At 41.4% G+C, this 27,661-nt stretch overlaps 1 protein-coding gene across 5 annotated transcripts in view; it reads left to right on the top strand.

Annotated features, from left to right (window-relative positions):
* Positions 1 to 27,661, top strand: part of Cfap61 (cilia and flagella associated protein 61) — a 287,339-nt gene that overhangs the window by 54,013 nt on the left and 205,665 nt on the right. For all 5 annotated transcript variants that reach the window (XR_005877457.1, XM_040746434.1, XM_040746435.1 and 2 more), the window contains exons 9-12: positions 14,263 to 14,351; positions 19,595 to 19,651; positions 23,748 to 23,932; positions 25,567 to 25,606. Coding sequence is in view for 4 of the 5 variants with exons in the window: in XM_040746434.1 (XP_040602368.1) it covers positions 14,263 to 14,351; positions 19,595 to 19,651; positions 23,748 to 23,932; positions 25,567 to 25,606 (371 nt within the window). In the remaining variant the exon portion in view is untranslated. The remainder of the gene's footprint in view (positions 1 to 14,262; positions 14,352 to 19,594; positions 19,652 to 23,747; positions 23,933 to 25,566; positions 25,607 to 27,661) is intronic.

Raw genomic sequence — 27,661 nt, forward strand, 5'->3', positions numbered from 1 at the left:
TGTTCATTTCCCCATTTATTTGGGGAGTTTGTATTTAAGTTTTTGATTTTTTATAGATGCTGGCTACTAATATCATAGTTGTCAAAGATTTTCTGAAGACTGAGCTCTACTAGTTGTTTCCTTTGTTGTACGATTGCTTTTTAATTTCATGCAGTCCTGTTTGTAAATCCTTGCAATGCCTCCTTGAGCTGCTGAAGCATTTTTCATAAACTCCTTCCCTGTCCCTGTATCTGGAAGTTTACATTTTCCAGGCCTTACACTGAACTCTTTGATAGAGTTGAGGGTGATTTAGTGCAGATACAGGAATCTGCCTTCATTCTTCTACACGTAGATAAAGAAGCTGTCTTTTCTCCAGCGTGTGTTTTTGGTAACTTTGTTGAGAATCAGATTTCGGTAGCACATGGGTTTATTCATGGGTTCTCTCTATTCTCTTCCATTAGTCTACATATCTATTTTTTGTTTGTTTTGTTTTGATTTGGTTACTCTGGTCCTATAGTATAATTTGAAGTCAGGTATTGTAATACCACAAACATAACTCTTTGCTCAGGATTTCTTGGTTTATTTGGGATCTTTTATGCTTCCTTTGGAATTTTAGGATATTTTGTCTATTTTATGAAAAATGTCACTGGAATTTTGATGTGAATTGCATTTAATTTGTAGATTACTTTAAAAAATGAAGTCATTTACAACAATATGTCATTCTGCCAGTCCATAAACATGGGTGATCTTCCTGCCTTTGAGAATGTCTTCAGTGTTTTATATGATTTTCAATGAAGTCTTTTATATCCTTAGATTTATCTTGAAGTCATTGTCTTCTTCTTCTTCTTCTTCTTCTTCTTCTTCTTCTTCTTCTTCTTCTTCTTCTTCTTCTTCTCCTCCTCCTCCTCCTCCTCCTCCTCCTCCCTCCCTTCTTCCTCCTCTTTCTTCCTTCATCTTGCTCCTCCTCCTCCTCTTGCCCCCATTCCCAGGTATGCATGTGTGTACATGTATGTTCAGAAATGGATGTTGTCTTCCTCTCTGGCTCTTTATCTTGGTTTTTTGAGACAGCAGCTTTCACTGAACCTGGGGCTCACTGGTTAGCTAGAACCCTCTTCTCCACCAGTCTCTCCTTGACTTTACCTTCTGTCACTAGGGTGACAGTCACTCACTGCCATGCTTGGTTTTTTATGTTGATACTGGGAGTCTAAACACAGGTTCTCATACTTATATGGTCAGCATTTTATCCACTGAGCCATTTCCCAAGCCTCTATTTATTTTTATTTTTTAAGGTTTAAAATGGGACTATTTTCCTGATCTCTTTCTTGGTTTTGGTGGCTATTATTGATCTATTAAAATATTCGATGGATTATGTGTGTTGAACTTTGTCTTCTGCTACTTTGGTGAATTTATCAGGCCTCAAGTCTTATGGTGTAATCTTGAGTGTCTTCTGAGTATTTGATAATATCATCTACAAATGAGGGTAATTCAACTTCTTTCTTCCCTGTTTGCATCCCTTTTATTTCTCCTGTCTTGTTTCACTGGTTAAAATGTCAAGGCCATATCAGATCGAAGCCACAAGAGATGGTATACTTACCTTGTTCTCAACTTTAGAGGAAATGCTTTTGGTTTTCACACATTCACCTGATACTAGCTTTGAATTTATTTTATTTATCATTTGCTATGCTGTTATGGTCTTTCTATATCTTATTTCTTCAAGGCTTTTTTTATCATGAAAAGGTGTTAAGCTTTGTCAAAGGCATTTTTCTGAAACTGCAGATAGTTATATGATTTTTGGCTTTGGTTTTATGTGTTGTGTTACCTTTTTGGATTTGTATACATCAAACCAAACTTGTATTTCTAGAATGAAGCCAACTTGATTGTGGAGTCTTTTTAATATGTCATTACACTTTGTTTTGCAAGTATTTTATTGAGTCATGGTCATGAAGATATTGGTCTATAGCTTTCTTGTATGTGTTTTGTTAAAATTGTGTTTGATTTTGGTATCAATGTTAATATTGGTTTTACATAATTAATTTAGAAGCATTCTTCCTTTTCTACCTTACAGAATAGTTAGAAGATTATTAATATTCCTTCTAGAATATTCTTGAAAGATTAAGCAGTGAATCTATCTGGTTCTAGGCTTTTTCGTTGGGTGGAGATTTTTTAGTACTGTGTAAATCTGTGAACTAATGCTACTTTCTGCTCTAATGTTTATTATTTCCCTTCCAGTTTGGGGTTTGGATTGTTCCTTGTTTTCTAAGAGATGTATCATCAGGTTATATTTTTGAGATCTCTCTGTTTTTAAAATTACATTTATTCATTTATTATTTAGTGTGAGTGGGGGTTGGAGGACAACTTGTAGGAGTCATTTCTCTCCTTTTATCATGTGGGCCCTAGGGACTGAATGCAGGTCAGCAGGCCTGGCTGCAAGCGCCTTTACTGATAGAGCTATCTTACCAGACTCTGATTTTATTTTAATGTAGACATTGATATCTATATGCTTCTCTCTTATAACTACCTTTGCTCTGTCCCACAGACTTTATTATAGTGTTTCTATTTTCCTTTTATTGTAGGAAGTTTTTAAGTCTCCCTTTATTTTTCAATGTCCCAATAATTGTTCTAAAGTATATTATTCAGTCTCTACATGTTTACATAATTTCTCTTGCTGCTGATTTCTAGTTTCTTTTCATTATTATCTGACAGAATGCAAGCAAAGATTTCAGTTGTTATTTGTATGCTGGGGTGGTTTGAATGAGAATGGCTATTTTAGGCTCATCTATTTGAATACTTGGTCCCCAGTTGTATATCCTAATATCTGCCATTTTTTGTTTTCCTAATGTTTCTTATATACGGTTTCCTGATCCACTTTTATAGTGGGTTTTATTCTTTCCTGCCCTTTACAATTTTTTAAATCTTCCTATTATGTGTGTAGATTCTTTTATGCATCTTCTGCAATGCTGGTTAGCGGTCATAAATTCTCTTTTTTCCTCTGAATGTAAATGGTCTTACGTTTCAAATTAAAAAAACATATATCAGAGCTAAGTTTGTGGCTCAACTGGTAGAGTGCTTGCCTATCATGACCCAAACTCTAAGTTTAATTCCCACCACAGCACAAAACCAGGGTGACACAATGCCTAAAATCCCAGCACCTGGGAGGCAAAGGAGGAGCAGAACTTTAAGGTCACCCTTAACTACATAGTAAGTTCAAGGCCCACCTGGGCCACCAGAGATGGAGAACAAGAGGAAGAACAGAAGGAGAGGAAGATTGGGAAAGAGGGGAGGAAGGCAGGAGGGGAAGACACAGGGAGGGGAAGGGAAGAGAAAAGTCACTTCATGTTGATAAAGTGGAACATATATCAAGAAGACAATTGTAATTACACAGTTTCACAAAGTAAACATTTCTATGCTAGATATAAAGGGTCATGCAATACATTAATAGTAGGTAACATTGGTACTCTATTCTCCCCAAGAGAGCAACCACAAATCCACAGAGGTGTTGTTCTTTGTTTAAGATTACTATTAGAAGGCACGAGATGGAACACAAGACACCAGATATATTAACCGTAGAGTTTATTACGGGATGGGGGAGCGAGAGGGGTGGGGGAAAGAGACAAAGAGGGTAAGAGAAGAGAGAGGAAAGAGAGAGAGGGGGGTAAGGACAGAGTAAGAGGAGAGAGCAAAGAGCAAGAGCATAAGTGGGAGGGGTCTGTCTCTTAAAGGGGTCCTTTATACCTGCGTGCAGACTAGCTCTCATGGAACCCTGGGCTGACCAGAGTACTGCCTGAGTGCATTCTGCCAGGTAACGGGCAGGCCAGTATAATGCCTGAACCTTTCAAAAGGAACTTCAGCTAAACTGCCACAGATCACACAGACTCAGTAGACATGTACAGGTATGCCACAGAATATGCTGAGTACATGGTCTTAAAGCAGCAGTTCATGGAATTTTCTCTAACATAGACCATATTTTATTACTGCATAAACACTATGACAAATTGTTTAATTTGGGCTTGAGGTTTCGGAGGGTTATATCCACGGTGGCAATACAAGGAAGGGTGTGGCAGCAGGAACAGCTAAGAGGTTACATCTTGATCCACTGGTGGAAGGAAAGGGGTGGAGGAGGAAGGGAGAGAGAGGGAGAAGAAGGGAGAGGAAGGGAGGGAGACTAGGAATAGCACAAGTCTTTTGAAATCTCCAAGCCCTCCTCTTGGGACACACCTCCTACAACAAGACCACACCTCCTAATCCTTTCCAAACAGTTCTATCAACTGGGGACCAAGTATTCAAATAGATGAGCCTAAAAGAGCCATTCCCATCCAAACCACCACAGCATCCAAGTAACAATTGAAATCAGGGCTTACATTCTGTCAGATCATAATGGGGGCAAAAAAAAAACCCCTGGAAATTAACAGCAAGAGAAATTACACAAACACACAGAGACTGAGTATTACACTTTAGAACAACACTATAACAAAATCTGTGGGACAGAGAGAAGTATATAGGTATCAATGTCTATATTAAAATAAAATTAGAGTCTGGTAAGATAGCTCAGTCGGTAAAGGCACGTGCAGCCAAGCCTGATGATCTACATTCAGTCCCTAGGGTTCACATCATAAAAAGAGAGAACTGACTTGTACAAGATGTCCTCTGACCTCCTCATGTGTGTAAACATGTATTGATTGATTGTGTGTTAGCATAAGTACATGCATGCTGTGTATGTCTGGATACTACAGTATGAGTGTTGAGGTTAGAGAACGATTCAGAGGCACTGTTTTTCTCCTTCTATGGGTTCCTGGGATTGAACTTGGGTCGTCAGGCTTGGCATTGAGTACCTTTACTACAGAGTTTTCCCTAGCCCAGCATGCACAAATTCAATAACTGTAGAATTGCTAGAAGCAAAAATAATATAAACCAAAAAAGTTGTAAAGAGAACTTTTAAAAAACAAAGCAGGAGAGAGAAGAAAATGGATATTGGAAAATACAGAATATTCAAAATGTGAAGAAGAGCAAACGCAGGATAAAGGTAGAGAATGAAGCAGAATCTGAAGATATAAGTGAGTTTCACTGTCATTAGAAGCAGAAGAGAAAAATAACACCAGCAAACTCAAAAGAAAAAAATAAGAATTACATATATAAAGAAACAAAAGCTATAGATATGTACAAACCAAATACCAAAAGAAAAGTTATTAATATAGTTATAAACATGTATCTAGATTTATTTATTTTTATTTTATATGTTTGTATTTTGCCTACACATGTGTCTGTGTAGCTCATGTTTTCTTGGAACCTTCAGAGGGCATCAGAAGCCCTGGACCTGGGGTTACAGACAGTTGTGAGCTTCCAGGTGGATGCTGGGAATTGAACCTGGATCAATCTGCAAGAGCAACAAGTGCTCTTAACCTCTGAGCCATCTCTTTAGTCTCGTAATAGAAATATTTTTAAATATTGTTGTCTCTACGGGGGTAGTTGTGTAGGCAAAAGTAAAAAGTCCCTGCTTCTATAAATTTGTACGCCTTCCCATGGCTTTTTGTGTCATGTACCCCTTGATTAGACCACAGGCTATGGGATAGTTACTGGTTTGTGGGGATGTTTGTTGTTGTTTTTTCTGTGTTGCTTACTACTCAGGCAGTGAGTCTGGTTGGAATGGCTTTGTTCCCTTGCTCACTAGTGCAGGGAACCAAGATTCCCAGACAGCTTCACCTCCTGTAGCTGCTGCAGGCATGGCGGATATTTTGGGTGCTGTCTGAAGCCCATACCTAGAGTCGGAAACATACTACTGTCCAAGAGGCACATCTGTGTCGGTGCTTTCAACCACATACAATTATGGTTTCCTGAGGCTGTAACAGGCTCAGTCGGAGTGAAGAGCACATGAATAGAGACACTGTGCACCTCCTATTGGCTATCAGACTGTAGAAACAATAGACCCCATGAATTGGAATTTCCCCAGGAGTCTCAAGCTGGGAGAAAGAAAAGGCTGAAGCCTGGTGTCAGGCAGAAGAGTTTGTCTCCTAGTAAGGTGTTTTTCACATGCCCCCATAACCCCATCCCCACACACACCTACAGGGACACAGACACATGGTCATCAACAAGGACAAGGACTGGGACACAGATACAGACATGCACATACACACACAGTAAATAAACCAATCAATGAAAAAAAAACAACTGAAGGGATTTAATAACAATGAAGCTGTACCCATGAAACCTCAACAATATGGTCACCTAAACAAGACCTGCACAGTGACAGTTGATATGTCAGTGTGGACAGGGGAGATCTCACAGGGCTCCAGTACAGGCAGCCAATGGCTGCTGAGAGACTTCTCAGGGATGTGCTCCCTATAGATTATCTGATCCCAAGTTGTTGGCCCTGAACACATGTACATATGAGCATAGACTAAACAGACTCAAAAGGTTGTATAAATGTGTGTACATATACATATATGTATATATGTAATAATAATATTTGAAGAAGAGGGCATGAACTTGAGAGGGAATGGGGGTCACAAGAGGAATTGGAGTGGGGGAGAGAAAGATGAGAATAATGTAAATACAGTACTTATGTATGAAATTCTTAGCAGCAACCAAAGTTGAGAGTAAGCCAGTCAGCAGCATTCCTCTGTGGTTTCTGTTTGAGTTCCTGCCTTGGCTTCCATTGATTAACTGTGATTGGGACATGTAAAGCAAATGAACCCCTCCAAATAAAGTTCTGACTCATCAGATCACCATGAAGGTGCCCCTGGAATCACAACAGTGGGTCAGTAATGAGTGGGACCAATCTTGAGCAAGGTCTGCTTAGTTATATATCCTTCTTGTCCCCCATTCAAACCTAAACCTCATGTCAGTACCTGAAAGATGGACTTGGCGCTGCTGGACCTCTCCTTCTTCCCAGTGCGGCCACATTGGATAAACCTCTTTCTCCACGTTTCATTATTACTTCTCTTTAATTGGCCTAATGAGGATGAGTGGTTGAACTAGCTTCTTAAGTCAGCTAACAAGGCCAGACCCTGGACATAATTGCTCCTGTCTCCTCAGTCCTGACTCTCCTCAGTGGCCACCACACCCTTTTAAAGGGCAAGAGATCTAGATTCCGTACTGTGTCTCCAGTCCAGATCCCACTGCATATATTTTTCAGTGATACTGCTTCAGTGGTGGTTGGATGGTGCATCATCCCTGGACCTCGTGGTAGATGTTGACTTGGACATTGTGACACTTGCTTTGAGTTGCAAGAAAAGACTTATATTAATCAGAGAAGCAAGGTTGGTTGTGACTTTCTCAAAGCTGCCTTCCCATATAGCCCTGTGCTTTCACACTGGGGCATGTAGAGTACTTCTTCTGTGCCAGCAGGCCACGAAGCTTCCAGATCAGCTAAATTCAGCCTGCCTTTCTGCAGTGTTTCCATTCCTATGCCAATTTTGCACACCGCCTTCTCCCTTCTTCTTTTTCTGTCAACTTCTCTCTGTGGATGGGTTGTGCTGCCTCCCCAGTGCGAATGGGCTCTACCTAGCCCTGTCTTGTAATAAGCAGACTTTCTTTGTCTGCCCAAGTGTCTCTATTTGATATTAACCATCGATGTGTCCCCTTAAACACCTACCTTGTTGAGAAGCTATGTTCCAGTTGACTCTAAGCCACCCTTGTCTCCTCCCTATTAATTTTTAACTCTGTATGCAAAATGAAAAACCAAATCCTTTCCAAGGGCTCTCTGGGATACTACTGGTTTTGTGATAGTTGAGCTCGTACTTCCAGGTGCTTGGGGTTGTCAGTCTTCTCCTAAAGTGGAAGATCCTTCAGAGGTGTGGGTTGAAGAAGCTGTGTCTGTAGGGCACTCTGCTCATTTAAATAGTGCTTTTTTCTGTTGTTCCTTATTGTTCAGATGTCTTCACTTCAAGTAATTTACTACATCATCAGGGGTGTTTATCTTTCCACATTTACAGATGTGAATCTTACACATGGTAGTGCCTTGCCTCTGACTCATAAGCTATTAGCAAGTAATGTTGATATTAATACTCTCATCATTGCTATCTTTTGAGTAATTTTTTGTTGAGTAATTCTTGCTTATAATTATAGTCTCTTCTTTGAGCTAAAATTTATTTAGGAAAGCAGTTTGGTTGCTAGTTGGTATGATTATCATTGTGTGTTTGCTCTCTTGTCTTTAATTTCCAGTTTTTTTGATTGTCTAGAAGAATAGCCTGTGTACTTTCTACCTTGAGTTTGAACGAATGTCTTTCACTCTAACCTGATCTAGGATCAGTTCTTATCTTTTGAATGTGTGAATGTGTCTTCATTGTTCATAGTTGAGAATTTCATGTCATGCTGTGAAAAGAGCTTACCAATGACCTCTACTATTCTACCTCTACTATTCTATATACTCATTACTGATGACCTGGTCTAACTCTGAGACAGGAAAAGTTTCCATTTCACTCTCATCCTTTTCATTTTTTCTATGTACTTATAAAGCTCTTGGCTCACCCAGCTCGGATGCTGGGCTCCTTGGTTCATGTCTTATGTGGCTTCTGTGGCTATGATAAACTACCCTGACAAAGATGATGTAGAGAGAAATGGTTTAATTAGGCTCACAGTTCCAGAATACAGTCCATTATGGCAGGGATTTCATGACAGCAGAAGCTTGAGGGTGCTGGTCACAATGTGTCCATAGTCAGGAAGCAGAGAACAGTGAAATGGTGAAGATGTGTTCCTGCTCAGCTCCTTTTCTCCATTTATTCAGTCTGGGATCCCAGTCAGAGAATGGCACCACCCACAGTGGTCTTCCTACTTAACTAGCACAGTCACGATAACCCCCCACAGACATGACCAAAGTCCCATCCTGCTTAACTAGTAGAATCAAGGTAACTTCCCACAGACATGCCCACAGGCCCAACTACTGATTCTATATTTTGTCAAACTTACAACACTAACCATCATGGTACATAAGGTTTCACAGTATTGAGATTGTCATTGTGGAAAATATCCTTTACCAGTATAAAATATTTTTATAACACAGTGTTTAATTTTGAATCAAATTTTATCTGATATTAACATGTTCATTTCTAGCCAACACTAAACTAGTAGAAATTCATCAGTGAAGAATTCTAAGTAGTGTGCTCCAAGTCATAAGCATAGACATTTTTGAGATGGGACAATGTACAATAGAGAAATAGACTTGAGACAATTCACTGAAGTACTCTACTTTTGTTTTATCTTTCACATTTACATTTACTACCCATGCACACTTGATTTTTATTTTTAGCAAAATATAGGAATCACATGTCATTTAAAATTATATGTACACAGCTGACAAGGTATGTATATGTATGCCACACCCTCTGGTGTGTGTGTGTGTGTGTGTGTGTGTGTGTGTGTGTGTGTGTGTGTGTGTATGCAGGTGCCATGGCACATGTGTGGAGGTCAAATGAGAACTTATGGGAATAAGTCATTCTCTCTGGCCACATGGGTCCCAGAGAGGGAAGTCAGGATTGGTGGCACGAAACTGAGCCATCTCACCAGCCCTTGGGAGTCTTTCTCAGTTGCCCTCCACCTTATGTGTTGAGACAGGGTCTCTTACTGAACCTAGAACTCACTTATTTCACTTAGGCTGGCTGACCAGCAAGCCCCAGGTAGCCCCCCCTCCCAGCCTCTATTTCCCCAGCATTGCCTCATTTATGCTAGGCAAATGATCAACCACTGATCTACCCCTCCAGCCAAAGACACTACTTTGAAAGGAGGGAAGAGAAATACTGATTCCCTAAATGGTCTGTGAAATTTGCCAACGAAATTGTGTAAAGCTGAATCTATTATGGGAGGTTTTAGTTGCATTTTCTATGTTTTAAATTGTTATGTTGCTTTATGCAGCAACTTTTCTTCATTTAGTTGGGAATTTATACTTTTCTTTCTTTCTTTCTTTCTTTTTTTTGTTTTCTTGAGACAGAGTTTCTCTGTGGCGTTGGAGGCTGTCCTGGAACTAGTTCTTGTAGACCAGGCTGGTCTCGAACTCATAGAGATCCACCTGCCTCTGCCTCCTGAGTGCTGAGATTAAAGGCGTGCACCACCATTGCCTGGCTGGGAGTTTATACTTTTTACATATGAATTTGTATGCTTCATTTACTTTTGAAGATGTGTCAGGATACATTGGAAGTGATTTTTCATTTCCATTTACTCTGCTCATGATGTTTAAAGCTGTCAAGTGATGTTTCCTTTCCCAGGGTCCCTGATATGGGATTTATATGTGGATCCTCTCTTTTCCAACAGCATTACGAGTGGTTTATCTGCTTATTTAAGAGGCTAGTCACTTAAGGCTAGTCATATTTAGGCTGTTCATGTTTTGTTGCATACTGAAATGAGCATTCTCCTACATGTCTCGTATAGTTTTTACAGACTGTATTCTAGAACTCTTTCTGCTAGACTTGGGGATATCCCCATTGTCACCAAACAGAACTGTTCTGTGGCTTTCTCTTGAGCTTTTCTCCTTTGCCCATACTCAATTAGAGTTTCTTGACTTGGCCTTGGGCTAGGTGAAAGGAGTTGTCATTGTTTGAATTTTATATCTCTATGTACTGTTGAAGCTGAATACTTTTCAAATGTTATATGTCTACTGGTTAATTACAATTCCTGTTTATTTATAAATTCACCTATTGTGTTATTTTTGTTTTCTAGAATTCAATTATTGATTTATTGTATGTATTGCAAATATTTTCTTCACGTATCTACTTTTGTGAATACGTGCGTGCATGCGTGTGTGTGTGTGTGTGTGTGTGTGTGGGCACAGGTATACCACAGTGTGTGTGTAGAGGTCAAAGGACAACCTGTGGGAATCATTTTCTCCTTTTACCATAAAGGTCCTAGAGAGCAAAGTGAAGTCATCAGGCTTGGTGTCAATGGCCTGTGCCCATTAAGCCAATCTCAACAGCCTCATGTACCTCCTTTTTATAAAGCCTTTAAAGGATACTTTTTGACAGAACCTGAATTTTAAATTTATTTATTAATTTATTTATTTGGCTTTTTGAGACAGGGTTTTTCTGTAAGTTTCAAGACTGTCCTGGAAGGAACTTGAACTTTTTAGTGTAGCCAATATGATAACATTTCTCTTTTGTGACATGTGTCCTCTGCATTTTTAAAGAAGGGTTTTCCCGCTGGGCTGGACCGACAGCCTCCAAAGCAATACAGAGAAACCCTGTCTCATAAAACCAAAAAAAAAAAAAAAACCGAAGGGTTTTTCCCACCCACAAAGCTATGGAAATAGTCCTTAAAAACCTTTTAGTCATTTCAGATAGATTTTTAAACATCTGGGGCATAATCTTATCTACAGTTAAGAGATCCACTAGGAAATAGGGACTGAAATTTCTTTTTTTTCTAACACAGTTAGCCAATACTACTGTATGGCTTATTTCTTCTTTATAAATTTGAAATGTCATCATTAATACCAGCCAATATCTCATTCTTTTCTATTCTTACCTCAATAATCTACTATTTTAAAGACTGACTTTATAGAATGTCTTACTATAGGACATTTGAAATCACTCTATTCCTTTGTAAAATATTGTTCAGTCATTCTCCATATTCACTTTTTTAGAACCACCTTCTTTCTTTGCATAAAAAGTTTGGGGATTTTTGATGGATATTTAAAATGAATGTAAAAACACATACTATTTCTTCCTAAAGTCTTCAAAATATATTATGTTGCATTCTCTGTGCATTACCTTAGAAACAGTAGGTAGATCCACATTCTAATGGAACCTGAAGCCTATATAGCTTGGAGTCCTCTCTAAAGATAGTCATAATTATGAATGCAGCATTGGATGCCGTGCTGTGGGAGTGGCCTGTACCAGGGAGGTACTTGAACCTCTAGCTTAATTAGCCTGTGGTAAACCCACTTCAGATAAGTAATATCACACAGAGAGAATGCCATGGAAAATTGTGTCTGCCCCCTCTGCTAGAATAATCTGCTTCTTGTGACTTTGAAACTACTTAAGTGGTGGAAGCCATAAAAAAACTAAGTGTAGCTGCAGTTGTGTTTGCAGTGAGTGTCACATAATACCACAGCCTTGACTTTTCTGAGATAGCATGTCACATTTGATGACCTCAGGGCACATTGTGAACATTAACTAATTAAACCTCACAAAACCCAAGAGACTTTGGAAAGAGAGGTGTAGCATCACCTTGCCCAGTTCTGAAATGCAGCCACCTCTGGGGACAATGGTGGCAGCTGCTTAATAATAAGCTTCAACACCTCACAGCAGTTTAGCTAAGACAATTAGTCATTGTAGTCAGTAATTGTCTTTTGAAGATAAGACTATCAAATGGTTACATCACCAGGAATACTAGTTCATTGTAAATCTACTCCATACTTTAATTTTTTTTTGCTTAAAAAATCATGGAGTAGGTCATGTTCTCAGGTTTTCTTTTAGATCTGTTCTTCAGTTTGAAACTTAAAGTAAGAACTGTCATAAAAAAACAGCTCTGTTTAAAATAGAGACTTATTGATAGGAGCAAAACTAATCAATAATAGCAGAAGTCAGAAAAAGGTATGTTGGGAGGAATGATGGAAACTTCCAGATCATGGAAATGTTTTGCATATTCATCTCAGTAGGAGTCACTGTGTAGAAGCTGCTTGACTTCATCACCTTTCTGTGTTTTAAACAAGTGAATTAGCCTGTGAGAGCATCCCAGACTTGTTATTATGAAAGTGCTAGGAGGCCCAGGCACAAGACATACTTGGGGACTAGAGACACCATAGATTTTACCTTCTTTGAAGCATCTTTCTTCAGGATTCTGTCTTTTCTCAGGACATATCTTCATGCCCAACAAGCTACATTTCATGTCTGGATATGAGTCTCTTTCATTAGTACTTTAAGCATTATTACTCTCCGAAAACCTCCTTGGGCATCTAATTTTCCTCTTAGATATTCATTGTATTTCACTTACCCACATCTTTGTCAAAAGTAGGTAGAAGATATTCATGGCCCAGTAATTTGGGTTGAGCGGTGTCTGTGGGAGTCAGCCTGGTGATGGGTGTTGAAAGATAAACTAGCTAGAGGCAGAAGCAGAGAGAATCATGAGTGTCCCTGGCTCTGCAATGTCTGATGGGATAATTAAAGATATGAAGGCAGAGCATCTTTCTCACAGTGACTGCATCTCAGGGGCATTCTGAGGGACCAGGGTGCCTCTTGTCCACAAGCAGAGCGTCTGTGCTGCTCTGAGCTGGGGCCCACCAAAGGAAGAGAGCAGATGTCATTGCTGAGATCCCTCAGTGGAGACAGCCCTAGGTGAGGCAGAAGGCAGGGCAAACATCCCTACTGTGATGATTTCTTCCAGACTGCCCTGTTAAGGCATGGATGACATGGAGACAGAAAGGAGGGGAGGAGAGAGAGGGTTGAAAGGGGTGGAGAGAGAGGGAGAGTCTGGGAGGGAGGAGGTCTTAGAATGGGATATGGGTCCATTTTCCCATTTTAATATTTGTAGATTATGTGAAGAATATCCAAATGCCTTACTTTGCAGAACATGTTACAACAACAGCTCAGCTCCAGCTCTTCTCATTTAGAAAACAGAAAAGGGAGCTGGCATGGTTGCATACAGTTATCATTCCAGTACTCTAGAGGCAGAAGCAGGAAGAGTGTAAGTTCAAAGCTAGCCTGGGCTACATAACAAGATCCTGGCAAAGGATTAGACGGGGGAGAAAGGGCCATGGGGTTAGGGATAGAAGGTGAGAAAGGAGGAAGAGACAGGGGAGAGGAAAAGAGGGAAGAAATGCTAATGCCAGTGTCACTGGCAGACCATACATTCATGATATTTCCAAAGAGATAGCCCTTTCCTAATCTTCGGCATTCAGAGAGCACTGTATAGTAAATTGTGATATTTCTAGCTTCTAATTTAGGACTGTTTCAAAACCTGCCATCCAAGAAGGTGACGGTTGTTTATACACTTCAAAGGGGTCTGACATCAAAGGAGCCTGTTACCCAGGGCTTGCAGAGGCTGGGGGCGCCTTCCTATCAGGCGCATGCCCTTTGTGCGCATGATTCATCTGCACAGCTTCCCTGGCGCAGCATGGTTTCTGTCTTCATCACGTGGACATGCCAGAGAAGGGCTGCGGAGGAACTAGCCTAGAATCTGAGTGTCAGAGCGAGGATTAGGGTTGGCGGCAGACCCCCCTGCTCTCTTCCAGTTGCTCTTCTCTGGAATGGACACCTGCAGTTTCACCATTCCTTAAAAACACTTGAGCAGGCTACCTAGTTTCCTCTGGCTCTGTGCATTGTGTGTCACTTATGTTCTGTCCCGACTCTATCTTTTCTTTCAAAGATACTGAAATCAAGAGTGACAGCCAGGGTTCTGAGAAAGTAGTCGAGGAGCCAGGAGGAACTGCTTCTTCAGAGGCCACAGAGACCCAGGTAAGGTCACTAATTCCGCAGCCCTGAAGGATGGAGATGGGCCTGGGAATACAGTGACACTAAATGGAGCTTTGGTGTTGGGGTCATCACTGAATTCTGTCATCTACTGCAGAAAGAACCCTACTCATCCTAAGGTGGTGAGGTTGCATAAGTTTGTAATAGGCAAGCCTCATGGTCACGCTGTAGAATGCAGGGCAGAATGGAACTTCATCTTGTATCTGTTACCTTTCTCATTACTGTGACAAAATACATGACAAATGCAGCGTTGGCAAGGGAGACTTAATTTTGGCTCTAGTGTGAGGAGGCTCTAGGCTATGATGGTGGGGAAGGTATAGCAGCGAGAGTGAAGCTGCTGATCACACTGTATCTGGAGTCAGAAGAGAGGGAGAGAGATGAATAGTGGCTCCCTCCTTTAGCCATTGTACTGTGGGGACTCTCAAAGGCTCATGACCATCTCATAAGGAAAAAAATCATTCAATGTATTTCTAGAGCCTCCTTAATCTGTAACAGTCTGTACTCTGTTCAGAAGTTCAGTATCTGTGGAAGAAAACTCAAGACAGTCTTACCTGTGAGCCACTAAAAGATTATTACATACTCAGTGTGTGCCAGCACAGGATAACAGACCTTCTGAAAGAGAGACATAGGAGCAGAGCAAGGGAAGACCAAAGCAAAACCCAAACTCAGCAGGACAAACAACAAATACCCTTGTTATGTGCCCAGCATCTTGGGCTCTTGGTGGCATTATCTGAACTCCAACATCCTTGGGTAGTGCCACTCTCCCAGGTCTGTCACCTGTAGCAATATGACCTTTCTCTAGGCCAGCTCCATTCTGTGATTGCAACTTTAGTGAGTGTACCATAGCCCTACTCTCTCCAGATCCTCATGTCTCATTGGAACTGAAGCATCATGATCTCAGCTCCATACAGAGATCTCTCAGGGACACCCTCCAGGGAATCTGATCCTGCTACACAGTGCTTAACCTCTGTGACTTTCTGGAACCTAGTGCAAGTCTCTATGATCCCATAACTCTTGTATTTTGTGTATTTGTAAAGCCAGCATCATGTGACCAATGCTGCCAAGTTCTGTTCCCAGCTCAAGGTGCCACCAGTTCCTCTCCACCTTCCTTCCTGCACATTCCAGACTAGAGGAGGCTAAGGCAGATGAAGCTGCTCACTGGAAGCCAATTAGGCAATCTAGAGTTGCTGAACAAACGTCCAGGCTCCACACACTCAAATGCACCAGCATGCTCCTTCCTGTCTTGTTTGGGCCTTGCTACACCACACAGACACCTGTCACCGCTTCCTGGAGAGCCACCCAGCTTCACTCCACTTGTGCAGTCTCAGGATGAACTTTCCTTTACCTTCTGGTTGGCAGTGTGACTCTAAAGGAGCAAGTGGTGTGCTGCTGCCCGGACCTAGACCAAGGGATGACTCCACTCCCAGGGAGTCCTGAACTAGTCATGTGATGAGATAGATAGGGATTAACGGGTGGGCCCAGGAATCCAAGCATTGCTCCATCTGAGTTACCAGTGTCTAAAAATGACTGTATTTGAGGGGCTGGTTCTAGCTTCTCATACACTCCTGTGAATCGGTGCATGTCTTTTTGCCCTCAGGAGCTAGGCCACACAGGTCCCCTCCTTAAAAGACCTCAACACGTGGGTCAGGCAGGAGTTGGTGAAATGAATGTGCTCACTCTTAGTTAGTGTTAGTCTCCTGGCACTGTGTCAGCACCAACATGGGTAGAATCTAAGCTGGACAACATAGTTCCATCAACTTCTGCTTGACAGACTCCTTCAGGATTGGGAGTAGGTGAGGAACTATTGTTTCCTGAGCCCCAGCACCTCCTTCTTCCTCCTTTATAGCTTCACACCAGAAAAGAAAGATAAGTGCCCCTTGCTTATCAACACACACACACACACACACACACACACACACACACACACACACACACCTTGGGAAGAAGAAGGAAGGAGTACCTGAGGCTTAACACTAGGTCCCCTGGATTATTATCCTTCACAATTTTCATGTTGTGGAAATTTTCATTCTCTATGAAAGAATACTGGCTGTTTGTGTCCAACCACAAAAAGACTCAATGTGTAATAACTGGGTTTCATATTTCAAATACAGTTTTATTCACAAAGATCCAGTGATCATAATGGTCAGGTACCTTGTTAAGTGCTGAGGGGACCTCCAAACCAGAGCATAGCCCCAGCCTGTGAGAGGTTATATGAGATGGACAGAGAAGAGGCTCTTAGTGAAAGACATGGAGAACAAGATGGAAGACACACAGAAGAGAGGGCCCAAAGGGGAGTAGACCCTTTCAAAGAGATAGGAGGGCTGGGGTAATCAACAGAAATGAAGCTCATGAGTGGCATTTTTAAAAAAAGACAAGAGATCTCGATTTGCATCTAAAATGGAATACTTTATATAGTGTTGCAGTAGACATCACATTAACTCTCCTCAAATAACCAAAAAAAAAAAAAGAAACAAACAAACATTCTCAAAATTGTGCTCTCTCTATGATAGCAAAGGATACTGATGTCATTGAGATGGGAAACAAGGTGAGTGAATCTATGATTGTTCCACCCTATTGCCCTGAAAAGGTTTCCAGGCTACCTCACAGATAAATATCCTCAAAGGGAGATCAGTGTGTCCATAGAGCCTTGAGTTTGAAAGACAGAGGAGCAGCGGAGAGGAGAGATCTGCACAGAGAGTGAGATCTGTCATCCATATGCAAAGGATTGCTTTTCAGTCTTCAGCTGAGAACTCACTGGTCAAAGTATGCATGCAAGGAAACCACTGAGGTCAGACACGGGCAATGAACATTCCCAGAGGATTAGAGCCACCAGTACTTAAGGCTGGAAACAGTGTCTGGACTCAACAAATGAGAAGACAGTATCCTTGACAAGGCCCAGGGGAATGTGTTTTGGCTCTATGATAATAATAGTTGGTTCTAGAGAAATCACCATTCCAAGTCTCTCTAATGACTCAAGAACCAAAAGGGTCAAACTGTTTCCAAGTGACTTAACTGAATCCCAAAGTCTAAGGATATTTGTAAGAATACAGAGGTATTCACAGTGTTTAGAATCCAATAAAAATGACCATGTACTCAAAACACTGGGACCATATATATAGCACCTCAAACAGAGATAAATCTGTTAGTCAACTCCAAACTAAAATGGGTGATAGAAATAAGAAACAATGACATTGAAATAATTTTATTAATCTATTCCTTGAGAATTTCATACATTCATACAATGTATTTTGATCACATTCACATACCTTCATTATCTAAAAGCCACCTCCTTCTCTATCTTCTCCCAGCTCTTTGTTCTCTAAAGTAATTATTTAACTATATTTTTATTTACTCTAAAGGTTAGAGACATAGGAGATACTAAAATGATCCATCAGAAACTTAGAGAGAGATGCATCAGAAGGATTGGTAGCAGATTAAGATATTGTGGGAGAAAAGATTAGTGAACTGGAGGCATAGAGAAATGAGACATTTTTAAAAAAGATTTTATTTATTTATTATGAATACAACATCCTGCCTCCATGTACGTTTGCACATCAGAAGAGAGCACCAGATATCTTTACGGATGGTTGTGAGCCACCATGTGGTTGCTGGGAATTGAACTCAGGACCTCTGGAAAGAGCAAGCAGTCAGTGCTCTTAACCTCTGAGCCATCTCTCCAGCCCAAGAAATGAGTCTTTTTTTTTTTTTTTTGGTTTTTACGAGACAGGGTTTCTCTGTATTGTTTCGGAGGCTATCGGTCCAGCCTGGCCTCGAACGCACAAAGATCCACCTGCTTCTGCCTCCCGAGGCGTGCGCCACCACCGCCCGGCTGAAATGAGACATTTTAAAAAAGGTTTCTTTTTATTTCAATCTCTCTCTCTCTCTCTCTCTCTCTCTCTCTCTCTCTCTCTCTCTCTCTCTCTCTCTCTCTCTCTCTCTCTCTCTCTCTCTCTCTCTCTCTCTCTGTGTTACAGAGAGAGTGTGGAGGCTAAAAGATCAGGGAGTCAGTTATTTCCTTCTATCACGTGGGTCCTGGGGGTTGAACTTATTTTGTCAGGCTTGGTGGTGAGCACCAGTGACATATATATATATGTCAATGAACTCTGACACAGGGACCTAATATATGTTAAACTGTAGTCTGCAGAGGAGAAAAAAAAGAAATTGAAACAAAACAATCCTGGAAGAAACAATTACAAGGTTGTGGACTAGATCTGCCAGGTAGCCTTTCTTTTGACAGTGAAAATTAGTTTATATAGGTGGTATATAAATATCTTTATAGAATAGCAGCACACAAATAGAAATAGAAATACAAACAAAGCAAGCATCCTGATATAAATGAATATGGGATTGGAGTGATCATTTCCCAGGAAAAAATACCTAAATGAATTGATATTCAACTTCCTCAATCAATAGGGAGATGCACATGAAAACTATAATCAGGCACAACCATGCATTATTAGGCTGACCAAAAATTTAAAAACTAAGCATCCTAAATGTTGGTGAAGGTATACAGAAGTTGTGGCTATTCGCACATGAACTACATTTATCAAGAGGGAATAAACTGCCAGGATGCTTGAGAATATGGATGATTTCATTTTTAATGTTGAAAGAAATAGAAGTCAACCCCTCTCCCAATGAAAGCATACCCATAATTCCAAGAAACACAGAGCAATCTTGTGACAAAGAAGAGGTTGGTGTTTGCCTGTTGCTAGGACTGCAAGCAGTGAGATACAGGGGCACAGAGGACTGCGAAAGTTTAGGGGAGTGAGGTATATATTCATTATTTAAACTAGGGTAATTTTTAATAGATATACACATAAGTCAAAACTCAAAAGGCGTATTTTAAATGAATGCAGTTTATTGCATGTTATTATACTTCAATAAAACCAATTTCTAAAAAAACTTGGTGCTGCTCTCAAATTACATAGAATAACAGTGTTACAACTAACGTCTACAGAGAATTAAGAGGTGCCTGTACAGTCCTAAACACTGAACAGTCTACCATCCATCTCTTCCCTCTCTCCCTTTAAAAAAAAAACAATCTTACGAGGTGGATACTGGTTTGTTTTCTTTTAACATATGAGGAAACTGAGGCCCCCATCATTATCTCATTGCCTCCTAGCCATTAGCAGTGGCACCGAGGTCTGAACACTAGCTACTCACAGCAGAGCTTGGGTTCTAGACCACCATGGGTTGGTTGATTCTTGTCTTCTCATTGTCCTTTGCAGGAAACAGTCAGTGAAGAATCTTCTTCTGTGTCAGGAACCTTGTCTGATGAAGCGAAGGTAAGGTGTGTGTGTGTGTGTGTGTGTGTGTGTGTGTGTGTGTGTGTGTGTGTGTGTTTACAGGCTTCTGCTGCCTGCTGCCTGGTAAGCTTCCCTTCTCCCCCTTCAGCCTTTGTGTGCCTGGTATTCCTCTACCCCACTGCTGTCTCTCCCCAGTGTCTGACCCCACTGTGACTAATCTCTAACCCCACACACCCTGCACAGCTAAGACTGAAAGTTATATTTTATTTGTGTTTCAATTATTGTAACCATTTTAGTAAATATCTTTTTCTTCTTTTGTGCCCAAAGAGAAACTTTGGAGAGTTAAAATGCTTTGGAGAGTTAAAATGGCTTTGTTCACCCCCACACATACACACAGGTACATACCATGTGATCTCTCTCTCTCTCTCTCTCTCTCTCTCTCTCTATATATATATATATATGTATGTATGCATGTATGTATATACACACACACACACACACACACATATATATATATACACATATATATATAGATATATCATATGCACACACATGCCCAGGGAAAGTAGGCACTTTTGTGCTGCTTAGGCTCCTGTAACAGTTCCCTCTTGCTGCAGTTCAAGCCAAGCTTAGTTTGGTTAACTAAGGTTTACTTGGTAGCCTCTACTTCTTTGACTGTCCCTAGGGCATCTTCCTTTGTTACTTTCCGTCATCCCACTTACAGCCTAGCACTGTTCCTCTGTCAAACTGCTTCCACTCATGCCTTGTGTCGTTTGTGTCTTGCTCACAAACTGGGAAGTTATGAGATCCCAATGCCCTGTGGTCCTAAGGAGCAGAGGAAGGTATTGTAGTTTCTTGAGTAGGAGATTGACATGCCAAACCTCTCCCGGATTCCAGGGGGCCTGCTGGTGACAGGCTGCTGCCTTTAGAAGCTTGCGTATCTCTGAGGGAGGCCCAGGCCAGCAAAATGAACAGATCCATGAGGGCACTGGGACAAACCCTGAATACTGCTTCTAGACATCAGAGCTCTGTTAAAGGCCAGACCCCCTGCCGTCTAACCCTCAGATACTGACCAACTAAGGAGTTTACTAGCTTGGAGAGTGCCGCTTTCCAAGGTTGGCCCTGAACCTGAGAACAGTGCAGTGATGGGAGCACTAATAATCTCAGGGTCTGGCCTTCCAGTCTGTCTGCACAGTGGGGGTGGAGACAGGGCCCTGTGCTCTCTTCAGGGACAGGATGTGCTGGCAGACGGAGATGGTGCGGTATGGGACAGGTCCACTTTTCCATTTGCTGCTGGACCCCTACCCTCTGCCCTCTGATACTTAGTGTCCCTCAGCATCCTAAGGAAGAGGGCTAAAGGTGCCTAGCTCCATTCTTTAGGGAGCAGCCAGGAGTAGGAGAGTCGCTGGGGAATGGACACCCCAGCTCCTGTACCTCTGAGGCAGAGAGTGCTCAGGATGGAGTCCATAGTGGAAAGGAAAGCCAGTCCTGGAAAGGCCTATGTTGCTGACTGCGTTCCGTGCCTCACATCCTTTCTCTCCTCCCAGAGGTTCCTGGCAGCTCCTGAGACCAGAGCTTAGGTTTTCTTCTGAGGAGTCCACACTGTGACACTCACTAACCATTGTTATGTCCCAGGAAGGAGAGTAGAAATTCAGTGCGAGGTGATAGTTTCCTTGCTAATACTCAGTCCTAAGAGTGAGGTCACTACAAACATGGATGGAATAGGAAGGGAAGACCAGAACCCGTTAAACCCTCTGAGGACATCTAAGTAAGCAAGGAAGATCGATTTCCCTTGTTTATCTCCCGACCATTCCCGAAAAAAACCACTGAAATGAGAGTGAAGAAGGGAAAAGGGCACAAATCCACAAAGACAACAGGAAGGAAGGGAGTTATTGGAAGATAAGCACTTTAAAAATATTTAGAATCAAGAAAATCGATGAAGGAGTTTGCACTGGCTTAGCAGAACTGAGAGGAGACGGGAAAAGTGTCATGAACTCTCCACAGCGGCTTGGGGTTCTGCTGAGGGGAGGTAAGGAAGAAAGCTGAGCACATGGGGTGTGTTTGGCAGCTTGGCAAGGACTAGCCTGGACCCCAGACTCCCTGCAGACTCTGCATAGCTGACCAGCCACATCCCGGGGGGAAATGACCCAGTATCTCACAGAGAAACTAAGAAAACAGGACTTCATGTTCCATGCTGCAAGGCTGTATGATGGCGAAGGGCAGTGAATAGAGAAAGTGTGATCCTCCTTTCAGATGGAGGAGCCCACGCCAGAAGCCAGGTGTTTGTTAGAGTAGTCTGTTGCTGCTGTAATTAATTTCCCCAACTTGGTGGCTTAAAATAATTGTGCCTGTCATCTTCCAGGCCCAGAGATCAGAATTCCCAGACAGGTCTCACTGCACTAAGCTTCTAAGTGTAGGTGGAGGGTTGTTTCTGAGGAATCTAGGGGGAATCTCTGTTTGCTCTGCCAGTGTGTAGAGGGCACATGCACTCCTTGCCCTTTGCCTTCTTCCTGTACCTTCAGGACCACAAAAGTGAACCTCCCTACCCCTATCTGAGCATCCTGCCTCCCTTGTCATTGTATCATATCCATTTGAATAAACCAGGGCAGTTTAGTGGCATCTGTAAAGTCTCCTGTCCCTGTAAGGTACATATCCTCAGGTTGGGGGATTCAGACACAGTTCATGAGGGCCATTGTTTTCCTTCCCCAGTCTCTCTTGCAGGTTGCAACTGTAGGCTAGGAGAGCTTTGTGTAAGTAACTTTTCTGCTACTCCGATAAAACACCATGACCAAAAGAGTTTATCTGGGCCTACAGTTCCGGAGGGCTAAAGGTCCGTCATGGTGGGGAGGCGTGGCAGGAAGTGGCCGACATGGCAGCAGTAGCAGGAAGCTGAGAGATTGCATCTTTAACAGAAAGCATAAAATAGTGAGAATAAATTGGAAGTAGGGCCAGGCTCCATCTCTCCCCCACATACTTCCTTTAGCAAGGCCACACCTCTAAACCTTCCCAAACAGCATCTCCAAGTGTGTCCTGAGTGTTCAAATGCCTGATCTTATGGGGACATTTCTTCTTCAAACCATCACAAGCAGGATCTTGTCCTGAATAGGCAGAGGAGAGAAACAGTGGAGTTCAAAGATTATTTCAAATACCTGAGTACTTAGAAAACATTTGACCAACACTTCCCAAATCTTAGAAAATATGAAAAAATTTAGAAACCAAGGTAATAAAAATAAAGTATACAAATGAGAATGGAGTTTTATTATCCTACTTTGTTCATGGTGGCAACAATATATCCTACCATATGTAATAACATATCATGACACTATCTATATTCTGTAATCTACAGTATATCATAACAGTGTCAATACTGATGTAATGAGAAATAAAATTTAATTATACTGCAGGGATAGAATACAGGAAAGGAATGGTGGAAGTGGTTTAAATATAGCCATCACTTCAGTGTTCAATATAAAAAAACATTTAAATTGATGAATTAAAAGTAACAGCATAGCATGTTTTTCAGAAATAGAGATAAGTACCCCAAGAAACTAAAAGGTTAAAAGTGATACCTGATGGGAGGGTGAGGGACAGCTGGTTTTCTTTATGACATTTTACTACTAGTATATATGCTTGTGTTACTTTGAATAATAAAAATTCCAAAATGAACTCAGAATGAATCAAGTGGAGGCACCCAGTGTTAAGTTCCCTGGTGGCTGAGGTCAAGTGGACCTTTCCGGGCTCCATCTCATTCCCAGAGTCACCTGAACATCCTAAAGGTCCAGAAATAGTAGTACCACAAAATGTTAATGAAACCAGTTTTCAGGACAGAACTTGCTTGCTGATGGTATTAATGTATATAATACAATACTACCATACTAATCTTTACCCAGTGGAACAATTAAACTATTTGTTTTCTGGCATTTGTGCGGGAAGAAGTTGTTTGTATCACTGTGCATATTGAAGCTCATTAAGAAGGTCTTCAGATGGACCTTCACAGGATGGTTTTTTTCCGATGGAATGGTCACAGGCATCATTAGAAACAGGACATGTACAGACAGTGTCACAGGCATCATAGGAACAGTCACAGGCATCACAGGACACAGTCACAGGCTTTGCCCCTCTGTCCTTTCTCTAGGATATGGAACAGAAATTCAGTGTGATTTCCATCGTGGGTGATGAGGACCTCAGTTTGAACAGTGAGAACTCCCTGCCGTCCTTCCTGTTCCCCGAGGAATCCTCCCACTTCCGCCCCATCTACCTGGGCGAATCTGCTGCATTTTGCATTCAGCTCTTTTGTATTGATGAGAAATACGAGGCAAGGCAAGTACTTATCTCCAATTTGCCTGTTGTGCTAAAAACTTCTTAGGCAATACTTTTTCACAGTATGTGGTCTTTAAACCAGACCCCACATCCTGGGGACCCTAAAACAACAGATTCCTGGACCCCACCCAGAGGTTCTAGTCCATAAAATTTGGGAAAGACCTACAGAATGGGACAGAAATATCTGACCAGTTCTATTTCACCTGTACCACAGTTGAAGACCTGAAAAGTCCCTCTGTGTAGTCACATACTGTTTGCTTTCTATACAGTGTGCATTTCTCTGAGTCTTTGAATCTGTACTGTGTTTGGGTGCAAGTAACAGAAAATCCACTTGAAACAAGGCTGATGCAACTGATGATAAGTCTGGTGGTGGGGACTCACGTTAGACAATGCTAGATCCCAGACTTGGGTAACCAAATTGAGGAGGGGTTTTCTCTTTACCTCTTTACTCTGACTCCCTGCTGTTGGTCCCAGTCTCAGAAGACAAGGACAATCTCAGGTCTACAGAAGAATCCCATGGGATTCTGGTTGGGGCTGAGATTCCCAGCCAACGTTTCCAAGAGGCCTACTTGACTCAGTGCTCATTCCTGAGCCAGTGACGTCATCGAGCTCTACTTTAATGTGCAATCAGTCTCTTGCCTCATGCTCCACCCTTAATCTGGAGCAGGAGACACACCAAAATGTAAGACATGAGAGGGGGTAAAAGGAACACCCCAAAATTCAGGAAAGCTATTGGAAGAAGGAAGCAAGATGTCTGGCAGACAAAGCCTGGCTCCCACTTCCTGTCCCTAAAGAGCATCTGTGTATGCTATGCTTGTAGCCTCCATTTCTCAGTCTGAATAGGAACTATTGCCTGATGTCTGAATTCAGCATCTCCTTCAACAATCACCTATTACAACCTTATCCACAAAATATTTTGTAGAGGAAAATATGTGCCCATTTTGAAGAAGCAGAAGGTTCTACAGTACCTTGGAGATAACCAAGATAACACTGGTCATTTCCTTTTTAGGGGGTGCATTTAAACATAATCCTCACCTTTTAGGCTCTAAAAGTATGATTTTTAATATTAAATGTTGAACTTTATGGAGATCGTGGAGGTTGAAAAGGGAAATCTTTCTATTTTAATTACATTGTAGACTAAAGAGCCTGAAATAACCTTCTACAGTTGTTTTGTGCTTATTTTCTCTAGGTTTTTAGATAAAATTTTGCACAGGAAGTTATTTTTGATTTAGTCTGATGACACTTTATAATTTGCCTCTGAAAGTACAAATGTGGCTATTTAGAAAATATTTTGTAAATGAAATAAAAAAGATCAGAATAGCCAATATCACACAACCAAATCTCTCCTTAACCCTTCCAAGGAGAAAGGGGACGATCAGGTTCACAGACTGGCCATCATTAGTATTGACTCTGAATTGCACAGATATTATTGGTAACTGTGAGAGTGTTCAGAGATACTTCATTGCTGCCGTATGAAGCCTATGGTGTATGCAAATGATTAGTATTAACCTGTGCAAGTGATTAGACATTCCTCGCTGGCTAACTGCCGAAAGGGGGTAGGGTGCCTAATGAACTGTCTCATGATGCTACATTTATTTGCAGTCCAGTAACATTGTTCACTGTCTTGTTTACAGGTCCCTGGATTTTATGAGTTTTGTTTTCAGTCTTTTTCCCGTGAGTACATGCTGAATTCTAAGTAAGAAAATTGGTTTTGTAGTTAAGTTACAGAAAGGCAGTATATTTATTGTACAGACATTTAAAATACTGTGAATGTTGAGGCTTGAACTGCTCCCTCGCTCTAAAAGGACGGTCAAGTGGCATGTCTTGAACTCTTAAAAATAGAAACTATTGTCATTTTCCAGTAATATGTCTGCTGTGCAATCGTTTCTTTTAGAGACAGCATTACAGTATTTTATTGGGATTAAATAATTCCCAGTCATATATGAAAATGCCAGTAGTTAGGTACCCTTTAGTACCTCTGACTGTTGGGTTGCTTTCTGGGTTACACTGGTGCAGACTATGCTGGCATCAACATAGTGCTTTGTGGCAGGTGGGAAAGAGGAAACTTGTGGTTGATCTCCAGCTTGGCTTCTCTTCCACTGTTCCTGGTGGCTTGTATGTAGAAGGAGCTCATCTCATGTTGGACATTGAATCTGAGATAAAAGTACAAATGTACCCCTCCAACTTAGAGACTCTGAGCCCCTCTATTGTCCCATTGTTGGACGGGGATGGGGATCTTAGCCAACAGTTTACCATTGGAAGGAAGGGAAGTGGAGAAGGACGACAGTCAAGGGAAACAGTAGGTCTTCAGAAGGACCTTTCTGATGGTTATATGTCCAAGTGCACTTCCTCAGTGGGCAAACTTCAAGCAGAGTATCTGTTGTTTCATGCGTCCTTTCTACTTCGTATATTGGGGCAAAAATAAATATAGTTTAATAACGTGTTGTTAGATTGTGCTTTCTCATTTGTTTGTTTTTTCAGAACTAAAACAGCTTTAGAATAGGGCAATATATTCTCCACTGTGGTTTCTTTAAATTGATTTTTAAGACATTTTCAAAGCTCATAAAGCAATGCAGATTAACTCAAAGAATTTTCAAATCTGGTTCCCTCAAAGATGCCTTAAAGACATTTCACTGAGCATCATTCCTATTTTAACACCCCTATTCTAAAAGTAAGACTGGATTTTAATGGGCAGAAGACCTGTTTACATTTTGACTCTATTTGACTTGGGGATATAAGGATACAGCAACAAAATACCTTCATTACTTCACCCTTAATCCCTCAAATCCAAGCTGAAGCAACTCATTATCCTCAGTACCCCCTCCCTGAGGAAGCCCACCGAGACTTGGCACCCAGTCCTTGTTTTCAGCTTGAGTAACTCAGCCTTGTGTTTCTAAAGTCTCTGAAAGAAGCTGTGTTATTTTGCTAGAAAGAAGGAAGATAAGGTCAAATAATGACTCACTCCTTGGGGTTGCAAAATGTCCCGAGGGCCTTGGATTAGCCCAAGTAATACCTTCACAGAGTTCAAGAGGAGGCAAAGTCCCACAGGGACAAATTAGCTCTGGGAAGAGCAGGCTGCCTCTGTGGGGACCTGGGGCAGGATCAAGTGGCTTCGAGGAACACAGACAGCTTCGAGTTGTACTGTCCTAGACATTGGAGTGAATGTTCCAGCCCCAGCGTGAACAAAGACTGAAAAGGAAGAAGGGAAGCCCCTGCTAATAGCACGTTTCACTCAGTTTGATGTCTCAGATGCAGCCATTGCAACATACAGTCAGTGTCAGCACTGCTAATGAGCTGTTTTATGTTCTTTATCTTACACTAAGCCTTGAAGTACAGTGTTTTTAGATTGCAGCATGCCTCAATATAAGAACTGGATTTTCATCAGCAGTGTTTAATTCTATTTAGGTTTCATAAGATTTGCAGTTAGATAAGAAACTTTGTATATTCAAATTGGGGTGGATAGGTTGATATCACACACACACACACACACACACACAAAACTTGTTCAATAAATGAAATTTAGTGCCAATCTTTAAAGTTTAAATTAATGAAATTAAGTTAATTAAGTGATATTAAATTAAGAATTTAGTTTTTCAGTCACACCAGCTATATACAATGCAAAGTCTCATTGGTCACATGTGACTACTGGCTGCCATCTGGGACATCAAGGTCTAGAGAGGTAAATGGCATCTATCTGGACTTGCTGATCCTTCTGTGTCTTCTGGGGTT

The sequence above is a fragment of the Mesocricetus auratus genome, unplaced genomic scaffold (assembly GCF_017639785.1).
Source record: "Mesocricetus auratus isolate SY011 unplaced genomic scaffold, BCM_Maur_2.0 Super-Scaffold_100004, whole genome shotgun sequence".
Classification (NCBI taxonomy): Eukaryota; Metazoa; Chordata; class Mammalia; order Rodentia; family Cricetidae; genus Mesocricetus; species Mesocricetus auratus.